The 14,049-nt window shown below is 38.2% G+C and overlaps 1 protein-coding gene across 3 annotated transcripts; it reads right to left on the bottom strand.

Annotated features, from left to right (window-relative positions):
* Positions 1–6,068: 6,068 nt before the first annotated feature.
* On the bottom strand, positions 6,069–13,087 carry LOC18432484 (putative pentatricopeptide repeat-containing protein At3g01580). Of its 3 annotated transcripts, XM_020666102.2 has the most exons (6): positions 12,320–12,991; positions 9,423–12,212; positions 7,153–7,388; positions 6,905–7,043; positions 6,614–6,694; positions 6,069–6,517 (listed from the first exon to the last, which is right to left on the bottom strand). In XM_020666102.2, exons 1-2 carry the CDS (start codon positions 12,444–12,446, stop codon positions 10,111–10,113), a joined length of 2,229 nt encoding a protein of 742 aa, XP_020521761.1. In that variant the 5' UTR covers positions 12,447–12,991; the 3' UTR covers positions 6,069–6,517; positions 6,614–6,694; positions 6,905–7,043; positions 7,153–7,388; positions 9,423–10,110. The 3 variants fall into 3 exon arrangements, with proteins under 3 accessions (XP_020521761.1, XP_020521757.1, XP_020521759.1); XM_020666098.2 differs by having other exon boundaries at positions 9,423–13,087; XM_020666100.2 differs by lacking the exons at positions 6,905–7,043; positions 7,153–7,388 and having other exon boundaries at positions 9,423–13,087.
* Between the last annotated feature and the right edge of the window lie 962 nt (positions 13,088–14,049).

Here is a 14,049-nt window from a genome sequence, read left to right as displayed (position 1 = left end):
TTGATTGGTTTTAACAAGTGAGTGCAATTCTGTTCTTCGCCACCCAACCCACCCAATAGACTCTCTCTCTCTCTCTCTCTCTCTCTCTCTCTCTCTGGAAGCTCGACTGCCTTTGCTTGAAGTGGTGTATGGAATAATAGTTTTGTTTCTTTTAAGATTGGGAAAAGTTTATATAAGGTTGTAACCAACCTTAAAATGTATAACTATGGATGCACCTCAAAAATCCATGGAAAAAGTTGTTTTCACGTTGAAAATCTTTTTTGATTGATCATCTTGACATCGAGATGTATGAATATGAAAAATAAAAAGATTTTGAGACTCAGAAATAGTGTATCTTACAATATATTATATATATCGTCCATTTTCAAATTTTCCATATGTTTATAGATCTATTTGATTTTAACCATTTGAAATTTTATAGTCAAATATAAAAATAGATTTTGAAATAATCCTAAGAATATTTTACATCAAAATTATATGTTATGATAAAATTTGAAGGTGTGCCTAATTGGATCGTTAAAGGTTGCAACCTTATGGAAACCACACCCTTTAAGATTAGTGCTTTTGTTTCTGTACACAGCACATCCTATCCACTTGATGTGTTCTCTCTCTCATTTGATGTAAAAGTATCAGCCTCTATAAATTTAAATAATAGATTGTGTGCCTTATAAGAATGTTGGACAGCGACCTATATCGCCTCCCTTCCTCTCTCTTTTCTTCCAAATTCCGTAATTTTGTATATATTAAATTGATGGATATTTAGCAGACCTATCAAAATCCATTTTTTTTTCTTTAATAATGAGAGTCTAGTGAAAGTTGGATGGATCCTAAAGTTTCATTTTTTTTTTTACCTCATTAGCCAAGGGAGTTGTACGGAATGCACTCATAGAAGCAATGATTTACGTTCATAAATTAATCTATATTCACCGAAGGTATGACCATTTCATAGTTTATTTAATTTCTTGCTGTGAATTTTCTTGGGAAGCATAAAACTATTTGGTACGATGAATAAATCCATTCAAAAAACATTTTTATCAAATTTCAAACTTTTATTTTCAAGAGAGCTTATAGTCGATTGTTATCATTGATGTATCTACTTTAATATGCTATAAATTTTCTTAGTTTCATATATGGAAAACGTTTATGTGAGGCCGCGGCACTAAACAATCAAATTGAGGCACACCTCAAAAATTCACTAGAAAATGTTATTTCAATGCTGACAAACCCTCAATTTTGATCATCTCAACCTCAAGATGCATGGACATGAGAAAAAATAGATTTCAAGTCTTGAAAATCATGCCTCTTGTAAGATATTATCAAGACCGTCAATTTTCAATATTTTTAAATGTTCATAGATTTGTTCAATCTATACTATTTTTAATTTTTATAATTAAAGATGAAAATAAAATTTCAAACCATCATAAAGAGTTATGATACCGCAACAACATACTTTGACATTATTTAAAGATACACCTTACTTTGATTTAGTGTTTTAAAAATTGCCAATAAGAATCAAAATTACGATAAAAAATCAACAAAGTTGATTTGGTTCCCATCATATGAGGATCGAGATCTGGCGGTGTCCGTCTAAAAAGCGGCCGGTCCATATCGATTCTCTAACATAACTGATGTCATAAAACTGGTTCACTTATTTTTTTAATATATTTTGAATTTTCAAATTTTTCTCTTATTTTTTATTTTTTATTATTATAGTGGACTGGATCACTTAATCGGTTCATAGTTTCCTATTTTTTTCAAACATTTACGTTGCCTTTTATTTTTGCAAATACTTTTTTAGTTTTTTCATTGTTTATTCGAATGTCCAATTTTTTTTAATAACCATAGAGGTTTTTATTGTTTATTTGAAATGTAAGTCTTTTAAAATGAGGTTAGGTTTGTATAGAGCCAAGGCTCTAAACAATCAAATTAGAGCTCAACTTCAAATAATGTTGAGAGATATGGGTTCTAGAGCCCAACTTCAAATAATGTTGAGAAACATAGTTTCGATACTGAAAAGCTTTGTGATAGCCTTAAATTATATTTTCATCTTTATTTATAAAATTTAAAGCTTCAAAAATAGTGTACATTGAGCAAATCAATGAAAAATCGAAAATTGTCGGTCCCAAAATACGTTACGAGATGCACTAATTTCAAAACTTGAAATCCATTTTTTTTCTCATGTCCATACATCTTGATACCGAGATGATCAATTTAATGATATTTGAACATCAAAACAACCTCTTCTAATGAAAATGTTGAGGTAAGTTCTAATTTGATTGTTTAGAACCTCCGCTCCATATACACTTTTCCCTTTTAAATTAACCTAACTTTTCTTCCCTCACTATTCAAACAATCAATTCCTCTAAATTTCTCTTCTCTCACTCTTCAAACAATCAATTTTATTAAATTTCTCTCTCTCTCTACTAACAACCTCTTCCATTAAATTTAGGAAAAATTTCATATAGAACCCTAATTTATCATATTATTTCATGCTATACCTTCTTTCCGTTTTTCTTTAAGCGACATAAAAAAACCCTTAAAATTTTCGCCGTACCCCCATCTCTTATCTCCTTCTTTTATTGACTTTTGATCATAAAAATTAACCCCAACAAATCTTTCTATACCATTTCAATCCAAAAACATTTTTTTGAATAAAAAGGGGAAAAGATAGTTAAAAAAAGTTTTTAGGTTGAGATGATATAAAAAGATTCGTTGGGACTAATTTTTATGATCAAAAGTCAATAAAAGAGAGAGATAAGAGATGATGAGGTACGGTGAAATCTTTAGAGATTTCTTATTACCTCTTGAAAAAAAAACGGAAGGAGGGTCTACCATGAAATAATACGAAGAGTCAAGGTTCTATACAAAATTTTCCCTTAAATTTATTCAATTTAACTTTTTTTCAAAAATCAAAACTCTTAAATTGATATAGAAATTAAAAAAAAAAACATTGAGTTAGAGAGATTATTTTATGGTCATGTTACATTTTTAAACTTTATTTTGACTATAGCTCCATCCAGCGGTGCTCATAGAGCCTCTCCCCCTCCCTCCCCTCTCCTCTACACCAAATACATTCCCCTCGTCAAGCCCCCTCTTTTGTGCCTCTTCAGCCAACCCCTGGAGTTGTGAGGTCGGAGGCTCCTTCCTCTTTAGTCGCTCCACCTGCTCTCTTCTCCTCACCTTCTCACCCCCATTCCGCCACCCACCCACCTGGTCAAGCCTCCCTCTCTCACTTCCTCCATGGTTTTCAAGATCCTGCCCTGAAACTCAAGCTCTCCTCTACCTTCATCGGCTCCTTCAAACCTCGACGCAATGATTTTCAGGCACATGCTTTTCATTTTCCCTCCTTCAAACGTCTACATGATTTATGTTGTAGAAAACTCTCAAATGGCTGTATCCTATTAATTTTTCCTTCTTCTCATAGCGTTGTAACAGTCTTAACAATTTAAGACCGAGAGTTTCAGAGGAGCATCTCTTGAGCTCACTTTGGTCGCAGGACATTGGTGCTTTCAAACCACAGAAGGTCTGGTTAAGGCTTTCGAAATCCCTCTCCACACTTGGATGCCGGAAACATCCAAAAGCATTGTGAGTGCCCACAGCTACCTCGTTCCCATAACTGGAAATCAATTGAATCCCTTCCCATGGGGATCCATTCAACTCTTGGTTGGAACCCTAGACCCGAATTCCATTCCCCCTTCACTCTAATCACATATTGATGGCTTACTTTACCGAATCCTCCTTGAGAGGCTCCCTGCTTCCCCTCCCTCTTCCTGCTATGTCCCAGGACCACGAATTCAATCATGCTCAGACTCAAGGCGAGTGGACTACAGTAAGCTAGAGGCGCAAATGTCAGCCCCGAACCGTCCATCCTCTCATCACAAGGCGAGAATCTTACGATGTGAGCCTTAGCCCATACTACCCCTGTCCCTGCCTCTGTCCTTCCAGAGGGCAACCCTTCCTCTCCTTTTTTCCCTTGGGCTTTTCACGTCACCCTCAACGCCCCCAGCTGCTAATCCATTCCAGTCTTTGCCATTACCCCTTCTCCACCTCGGCAAGTCACCCCTGGCTCCTCCCACTGCCCCTCTGATTTCTCTGTCCCCTGCAAACCTCCTTCGGGATCTTCTTTGTTTCCCTCGTACATCTCCTCTCTCTTCAGCCGTACCTCTTCCCCTCCCCCATGACCCCTCTGTGAATCCCTTTCTTTTCTCTCCTCTGCCATTGTTAACTTTGAGATCCTGACCTCCATAGAGGCCTTCATCCTTGCCCACCCCTCACAACATAGCTCGAGACACTCAAGCCTCTCTTTGGAGCTCATCCTAGCAGACCCGAATCTCGCACTCATGAGCCCCTTGTCATAACTCAAGCCTCACAACCCAGCGTCTCCCCACCATTGAAGCTTCCCCTTTCATTCCTAACACTGTAGCACTTTTGCATTTGGCTGTGCAGGAATTGCTACAGTACTGAGAACCCAAACTTTACCACAAAGTTCTTTTTTCCTTTTAAAATGGGAAAGTTCAGGTTTCATGGGGGCCCAAGGAACACAAACTCTCAAAACTTTTTTGTCGATTACTGCTCATGGAGATTACTATTCATTATTCACAATTCTCTATTTACAAAATAATAGAAAAATATTATTTTATGCTATGCTATATTTTATACCATTAGATATTATATATTAGAATTGTATAATACATAATATTAGTATTGTTGATATAATATAATATATAATATATAATATTACTATAATATGATATTATACTATATATTAGTTTATATATTTATATATCTATATTCATATTATTAATCTATATTTGGAATCATATTACATTATATTATATATTATATTTATATTTATTTTATTAATGAAATAACTATCATATAGTATATATTTATTATATTATTTTACATAATACAAATATACATTAATAATATATATATATTAATAAAATATATATATTATATATTATTTAATATATTACATTATATTATATAATAAATTATATATTTATATATCTATATTCATATTATTAATCTATATTTGGTATCATACTACATTATATTATATATTATATATTTATATTTATATTATTAATGAAATAACTATCATATAGTATATTTTTATTATATTATTTTACATAATACAAATATACATTAATAATATATATATTAATAAAAATATATATATTATTGTATTTAATAAATATATATATATATAGATATATATTTATATATATTGTTTTTTTTTTGTTAAACTTCTTTAACATTCCAGCAAATTATCAAAAATAGGTACCCAAAACTTTTTTAAACTTTACTAAAGATAACATTCCAGCTCCCAAGAAAGAACTTTTTTCGAAGGAACATTTATCTTCCATCAAACAAACGTTTACCTTTTTTAAACTTTCCCCTTAACTTCCTCAAAATAAAATAAATTTAATAGACAACAAACACTCAACATGAGATAGGTTCTCAATATTTACATAATTTTTACACAATAATATTTAAACAATAATGCGATTGTCACGATTTCTTGTAGAAACCTAAAAAACTAGATTTTTGAAAAATTATAGTACTTTTCAAAAATTTTTTGAGGTTGAGACTTGATGATTCACCAATCCGGATTGCTGATCCACCGATCCGACATGGTTTTTGAGTGGCCGATCCGACATGGTTTTTGAGTGGCCTATCCTCATTGGTCCGTTTTTTTTAAACCTTGATGAAAACCTTAATGTTTTGGAATTCCTCATAACGTTTTCTACTTCATAGTTTCTCAAGTAGTCCCGAGACCATATGTCAAAAAGAATTACAAAAGACAAATTACAGTAAATAAGTAAAGTGTGAAGAAGTGGAAAACCTTTGAAAACAGCTCATTAACATTCCATTAAATAAGTAAAGCTTGAGCAAGAGGAAAACCTTTGGAAACAGCTCATTAACATCCTACTAACATGTTTATGTTACATGCAATTAATATCTTTTATAATCTAAACAGCTCTTGTAAAAAACAAATTTCTACACAAGCCTAATTTGATTTTTCACAAAAAAAAAAAAAAAAGAATAAATTTGCCACTATAATATGAAGGATATTGATTGTGAAATTAAGCCAATTAACATGATCAAGTTAGAGTTCGATAGATATTTCCGACTGAAAAAATGAACTGTTATCTTTGATACGTGAAACTGAGAATTACCATTAGTGGAAAAATGGGTCGCCAACTTCCTGAAGTGTACATTTAACCAGAGCCCTCCATTCAAATCAACACATAAGTATAAAAAAAATTCAAAGAAAAAGAACATTACGTAAAATAGCGTTGAGACACCGTTGAGTACTACGTACCTGCAAGGCTCCTTTTGAGAGAATCTCTTCACAGCTTGCTTTAGTAATGGACCAAATTGGTAATAGCACCTGCAGCATAGGCTTTTAGTCTTGTCTCCTTCTGATGCCTGTGTAGATTAGTTAGCTGAGGAACGAATCTCCTTAGCTCTTGATATATTACTCATTTTGGTATGCGGCCTTACCAAGCTGGAGGGAACAAGAGAATCAGATTCCCATTTGGAGAGTAGTGTGACACTACTCCATAAAGAGCAATTACTGCCATGCAGAGAGAAAGGAACTTACCGCAACACATTCAAACTTTCGGGTTCTTTCATCTGGTTCTGCACATCTTTCTATGAGGAGGACAACGATATCATGTTTAAACTGCAAAGCCCAAAAAAAAAATTTGAGAATGTTAAACCTTAACTGCAAGGCAAAAATTTGTATCAGCTTTCTTCTATAGATGGATAAATGAATGCAAGAACATGATGCACGGATCAGAAATTATCTCAGCTCATTTATGTGGATATTGTTTTTGTGGTTTGGCCTATTGTATGATGTCATGTGTGTGCGTGCAAGATGCATTTTACATACAAGCGAGGCATAAAAATAAGGGCTGTGGCGGCACATGTTGTCAATGGCACTACAAGCATGTGCCCTAATGTTTGCATCTTCATGATTGAGAAAACCCTTGAGTTGCAGTAGAGTGCCTTGTCAATTGCTTCACAGAATCCTGCAATATTGCACAATTAGCAATAAATATGACTGTTTTTCTAATGGCATTTTGAATGACTGTTGACTCGTTCAATTTTAAATGAAACAATTGAAAGCAAGTTCCTTACTTTCGACAACCAACCAAGCTCAGAAACTGTCATCAGAACATCAATAATCACTTCCATTGGGCTGGAACCTTCTTCGAGCAGCATTCTCACCCTGCCTGGTTCCAACAAACCCCATTTCACAAGCTGATCTGATAGGGCTCATAACCTATCAACTTAGCTATAAATGCCAAAGGCCTTCCAAGGTTATTTCCATCCAAATACTCAATGCACTTGAGAATTTGAGCAGGCAAGACTATCTGCCATTTCAAGGAAATTATGTCAAGCTCAAAAAACTAATACTAAATGTCCAACAGAAGAGGTCATTTAGAATTTAGGAATGCATGATAAAGTTCTTACAACTACACAAAACCATAATCCTTGAGGTCATCACCATACGGTGAAATGGTGGGCAATGATGTAGTATGCACCAAACAAGATATGAGACAATGAAGGGTCCCATTAAACAGCATTGTCCATGCCAATCGAAGGTGATGAAACTAAGAATCTTTTTTTCCACGGTCCCTCGGGTGGTTGTATGCTTCGCTTTAACATTTATTTACCTCGCAAAGCATTTGAACATATTGAGACATCCTTATCTCAATGAACTCAACATGTTCCTAGTTCTCGCGACACATCCTGGTGATCCCGAATTAAGAAGGAAACTGCGCTTGATGGAAGCAGGTGGGGAGGGTCCACCAAGAATACTCAGTAATGCTACAAAAGTACAAATAATAATAATCATCATCATCATCATTAGAGCCTTTTCCCAATTATTTGGGATCGACTTCTGTAATGCTATAAATGGAAATGCCAAAACATTAACTGTTGCATTGACTAGATCTCTGATCCCAACAGACCCACCACCATGCCCTTTCCACCATATGAGAACTTTGAGGTGGGGTTCACATATCGAGTCACTAAAGAAACCAAAGCTTGCTTTTCTGTACAAAATGTCTCGGAAAGCTCCACCACAAAGGCATAGAGCACCGGAAGAAACTCCCCAATACAACCCAATTGGAGATAACCCAACTTTTTCCTTCACCTTATCCTATTTTTGAGGGCCTTCAGCTAATAAAAAGAACAGGTGGGAAGGAATACCAATTGAACGAGGTTGTTCTATGGCTAAAGGGCCACCCCATTTTAGCCTTGCCTCAAGCAAGCCAAGGCACCCATCTCTGAGGGCATTCCAGTTTGCGAGCATGATAGAATCCATGTTAGTTAAATCAGAGGTATGCAGAATTGCAGTAGGGGATATCAAGGCCAATGCAATTTCAGAGAAGGGCAAGTGATTATCGAAATCATCTTCAAGGGACAAAATGGAAGCAAAAGCCAACATGGCTGATGAACATTGAGGTTGAGGGGGGAGCCGGTGGACCAATTGTTGCAAGAAGCCAGGGGCACAAGGAAAGAAAGGTGATCCTTTTGTTTGTTTGCGATAGTGTCAAGATACATAACGGTGAATGCCTTGTTTTCATCTTTAATCCTTGGTCAATAGAGGCAAGAGCTAGGCAAGAAAGGGTGACTAGGGATTATGGGTTGGATATCTTACTGGATTTTGGTTCCACAGTTGGGGATTCATTGCTTAAAGAAGAACAAAGATATAATTCATGGAAGATGTCTGCAACAGAAGTTTTGTCTCCTTCACCATTCATGGGACTTGAAATGGGTAGGGGATTTGGCAGTCCACAGACCACATTACAGAGAGGTGGCCTAAATATGCAGCACCTTAATGTAAGTTGAGACAGCAGGAATTGCACACAGAGTCAGCATTTCAAAAACTAACGTAAGGGGGGTGTTATAACCAATATAATTGGGATGGTATAGATGCATGTGATGCATATTCCATGCAAGATATAGCCAGGGCATCCACGATCTTTTTTCAAGTTGGTCAATGGTGGTTAACTGCAGTTCAGATGTGATGGACATTCAGCACGAACAGCAGCACAACTTCACCATCTGTCTGGAAAAATGACAGTGGGTGCTCTGCCTTAACATTGTGAAGCATACAAATCATTTGCATGTATAATCTACTACGTATTTTCCAATATGAGTTCCTTGATTATTGTGCTTTGAACTGATTTGCATGTACTATTAAATTGAAGAATGGTATAAAATGATGATGCAGAGAAGGGAGCAAAAGATATCTCCAAGAAATCTCCAAGAACTTTATCCACGTGAAAAATTCCCTCCCTCCCTCCAAACATCCCTCTTCCACATTACCAAATGCATTCGTAGACATATAACCAATCTTATATCTATTTAAGATGAGAGAAATAGAAAAAGAAAATTACCTAAATAGCAGCAGCTCGAGAATGCTCGAAACCTTGATGACAAGCAACGTGTTAAGCAATTTGTTTGCTTTCGATCCAAATAATGCTTTAGCAAATGCTTCAATATTGTTTGAAGATTCTACCTCATCACCCGCATATTAGCTTTTCAGTCTTAGACCAAGCTGAAGCACAGAATGGACAACAAAAGAGCTATCAGAGGAAGCTGCCTGAGCCTATGATGAGGCTGCCTGACTCCTCTGTGGCACAAACTTCACCCCCCATGTCTCCCCCAACTCCCCCCCACGCCTCCCACCTCTGGACCCTCCTCAAGAAGCCACCCCCCTAGCCCCAGGCCCACGTCCCTTGCAGGGTCCACAATTCAAATGTTGCGAGGCCGATGCAGGACCCACCTAGAGGGATTAAACACACACACATTGGCAACAGTCTTCGATTGCCCTCGTATCAATCATAATCTACACTCCAGTGTTTTAAAAATTACAGACACAGCTAGGAAGGGTCAACACAGCTCTGGGGCCTGGAGAGTCCAGAGGCAAAACCTCCAGACGAGCCCTGAGTCGACCCCTTAACCATAGCTTGGGACTCACCGGAGTTGGATTGCGTTCACTCGTCTCGGACCCTGGCGAGATCCAACCCAAGTCCTTGTCTATTAACACTGTCTTGCCAAATTTCATCACCTTGCCTTTGAAGTTCACCCCTGAATGCAACTCCACCCCGGTCTCCTCTCCATGAACCCAACCCTCCCTCTGATTTCTGCTGCCTCCTCCCACCTTCCCACCCCTGAGTATATGTTGGACAAAAGCACCCCGTATCCACCATTGCCTGGTTCCAACCTCATGGCCTCGGCTGCTGCCGCTTCACCAAGCGCCACCTCCCCATAAATTCTACATGCCCCCATCAGGGCCCCCCACACTGCCCCATCCACCTTTCCCCTTGATGATGATGATGACAAATCATCTCGTATCAATTCATACGCTTCCCACATGCGCCCTGCACGGCCCAGCATGTCTACCAAACAGGCGTAATGCTCAGCACCTGGTAGCAGCCCGTGCTCTCGCCTCATGCTCCTGAAGCAAGCTAACCCCTCATCGACCAACCCTCCATGGCTGCATGCACATATCAGCTCAAGGTAGGTGACTGCATTTGGCCTCACCTCTGCTTGCATCTCTCTAAACAATGATAGAGCTTCTTGCACTCGCCCGTGCATTCCATATCCTGCGATCATCGCGGTCCAGGACGTCAAGTCCCTCTCAAATGTTGCCATGCTCCTCTTGAAGACACGCTCAGCATGCTCGATTGCTCCACACTTGGCATACATGCTAATGATGGCATTGCCTAGTGTTATATTGCCCTCAAACCCGTTCCTCAAAATGTAAGAATGCAGGCACATGCCCACTCGCAGGCTACCCAACTGTGCGCATGCCGAGATGGCCAGTGCCAATGTTACATAGTCGGGCATGGCATCAACAATCAGTGAGGAATTTGTTAGGTGGTTGTGGAAGAGAGAGAGAGCTTCCGTTGCAAATCCATTTTGATAGAAGCCAGAGATGATGGCATTCAAAGAGATGGTGTCGCGAACATGCATCTCATAAAACAACTGATATGCAGAAGATATAGCACCACACTTTGCGTACATGTTCAGCAGGGACGTTCTCGTAATGGCATTGTAAATATATCCTCGTGCTATCATGTGGGTGTGCACGCACTGTCCATGCAACAAATCTCCCATGGCAGCACATGCGTGTAATACACTCGACAATGTGAAGTGGTCAGGATCTATGGCTGTAGAACACATGGTAGAGAAGAGCTTCAACACCTTCTCTCCACGCCCACTCTGAGCATACCCATGAATTACACAGTTCCAAGAAACAGCATCCCTCTCTCTCTCATCCATAGCTGCAAACAATGCTTCCATGGCTCGCAACCTCTCTGCTTTGGCATAAAAATCCAGAAGACAGTTGACGGTTGCAACTTCTGAGTGGAACCCACCCTTAAAAATGAAACCATGAATGGACTCGCCAAGCCAGATTGCTGCTCCCCGTCTGCAAGAGGATCCCAACAGCAAACTCCTGACAGTTATTGAATCGGGTGCTAAACCTTCCCGAAATCTCATGTCCTTAAAAAGTTTTAGAACTTCATAAGTCAGCCCTTCACGAGCATATGAGTACAGAATTGCATTCCATAGCACCAGGCTTTTCTCCCTTATATGATCAAATACATGACGAGCAAAACCCAAAAACCCGAATTTTGCATACATATCCACCAGAGAGGTTCCAACAAAAACATCCTGAGCAAACCCAGCTTTTATAACGTATTTGTGGACCCATCTGCCATGCTCTAGAGCCCCTTTGTCCTTGGATGCGGAAAGTAGTGTAACTATTGCAGTGGAATCCAGATCCCAGTTAGTGCTCCCCAACATGGTGGTCACCAGAGAAAATGCATCACTCAAGAGACCGCACTGAGCCAACCCACAGATCATAACCAACCATGAAGCTTGATTCTTATCTGGCAGGCTGTGAAAGAAGCGGAGAGCCTGGACAATGCTGCTATATTTCAGATAGGTGTTTGTGAGGGATGCCCCCACCATTGAATCAGAGTCCAGTCCAGATCGAATAGCGAAAGCATGAAGAGACTCACACTCCATTAAGCGCCCACACGTGGGTAGCACGCTCAACATGGAAACAGTGTTTGGCCTGATTCCATCTTCAGAGCGCATCATCCTATTAAACATGTCTATAGCATTATTGTTGCTCCTCCTCCCTTCACCACTCTGGGCGTGGCCTTGTATGAGCGCTGTCCACAACACAATATTTCTGTGAGGCATAGTGTCAAACACTCGATGTGCACCCTTCATTTTGCAGCAGCTCGCATAAAAGTGAATAAGGGAAGAGCCAACGTACATATCTGATTGGGCTGTGAACCTGAACACATGGGCATGGATGGCTCGGCCGAGTTGAAGTCGAAGTGGAAGAGAGGACGAAGGCAGATAGGCACATGCTCTGAAAATGGAAGGGAAGGTGGAGGCATTTGGGGCTAGGGATGGGGATGTCCTCGACCTCATCATCTCTGCATATAATTGCAACACCTGCTGATGGGAACCAATTGCAGAATGATACTGAAGGAGCCGATTCCACCAGCCGGAGGTGGAGGAGGAGAAACCAATGCGTTGCTGATGCATCGTCCCCTTGATTGGAGATAATAAACAGGGTGAGGAGGAGCAGTAGCAGCTTGCTTGGTTGTTTGTCCTACTACTAATGGCACTGCGCTTACTGATAAGTTGTGATGGTTGAGAAACCTACTTTTCACCATTGTATTTGTTGGGAAACCACTGCTGCATGGTGTGTGTGCATAGCATTAATATTGTTGGTCGTGGTTGCCAACTGAGCTTTTCCCCTCCTCCTTAAACGACTGCCCTCCATTTTTTCATTTCAGAGGGCATTTCAGCATACACTTGGCGCTCCTTTTGTCACGGCGTTGGACTTCTATTTCCCCACTGCCCTCGAAAATTTGGATTCCACTGAGACTGAAACATGGCAAATTTTCATCTGTCAAACTTATGCTGCGCTGCCCCAAGCGCCTATCATCCTCCTCTCTTTCGATCCGAATCCGTGTTAAGTTCTGTTTTGGACTGAAAGGATAAATGGAAACTGATAATAATAATAATAATTAAAGCTAGCAAACACTCCGCAGCTATAATAACCACTAATATAAGTGGAACTGTTAGATGGTTCAAAATAAATATTGCTTTTGGAATTTTGATCTTTTTTTTTAGAAATTTTTTTTAAAAATAGGGCGTACAAAAAAAATATAAAACAAATATTTTTAAAATATATAATGAACAAAATATCCTTGAAAAATAACCGGGGAACATTTTAAATTCCTGAATGTATTTTTTTATATTTTAATATGGTAAATATTAGTCTCAAGTATATACACCCAAAATTTCATCTCAATTTGATTTATAAAAAATAATCAAAGTTTATATAGCGATATGTATTTTGAACTACCAGATAAAACTCTAACGGTTGAAATTTCACCGATATTACTGCTTATTATAACTAACAAGCGTTTGATAGCTTTACTTTAAAAGAAATGAGTGAATCTATTCTTTTATAAGGAAGTCACAGTGGTCATTATCAACTGTTAGATTGGGTTAAGGTGCACGGGGTACAAGATCCAAAATAAAATATCTTCTAAACTATGTGTCTTTAATATACTTTAATTTGTAAAATTTCACATTTAATTAGTAAACGTGATTGTCAAATCCTCGTGTCAAAAGTGAATGTTCTTGTAGTATACAATCTTAATAGAAAAAATCTCATTTTTTTTGTGCTTTTTTTGCAATATACTCTGAACCATGCTATTATTTTTTCCGGGAGATCAAATTGGAACTTCAAGTTTCAAACAATTTTTTTATAAACGAATTGGTTCTGAACTTGAGTGAAGTTTAGTAGTGCTCATTTATAGGAAAAGAAAAAAAAAGACAAGTAAGCCCATTCAAGACCAAAGCAAAGTAAGCCATTCGAGTTCCAAACTGTGAACTTGGTTGTTTTCATATTGAAAACTAGAACTTAAAATTTTGAACATTTTGGTTTTAAAAAAGTAGTACGGAACTTAAAGTTCTACATGA

Source organism: Amborella trichopoda, chromosome 8 (genome assembly GCF_054954075.1).
Source record: "Amborella trichopoda isolate Santa Cruz 75 chromosome 8, AtrichopodaSantaCruz75HAP2 v2.0, whole genome shotgun sequence".
Lineage (NCBI taxonomy): Eukaryota > Viridiplantae > Streptophyta > Magnoliopsida > Amborellales > Amborellaceae > Amborella > Amborella trichopoda.
The sequence above is the reverse complement of the archived record's forward strand: the minus strand, read 5'-3'. Positions and strand labels throughout refer to the sequence as shown.

Excerpts from the sequence above, each read along its gene's own strand:
- LOC18432484 (XM_020666098.2), bottom strand. The coding sequence starts at position 12,597 with ATGCATCAGCAACGCATTGGTTTCTCCTCCTCCACCTCCGGCTGGTGG.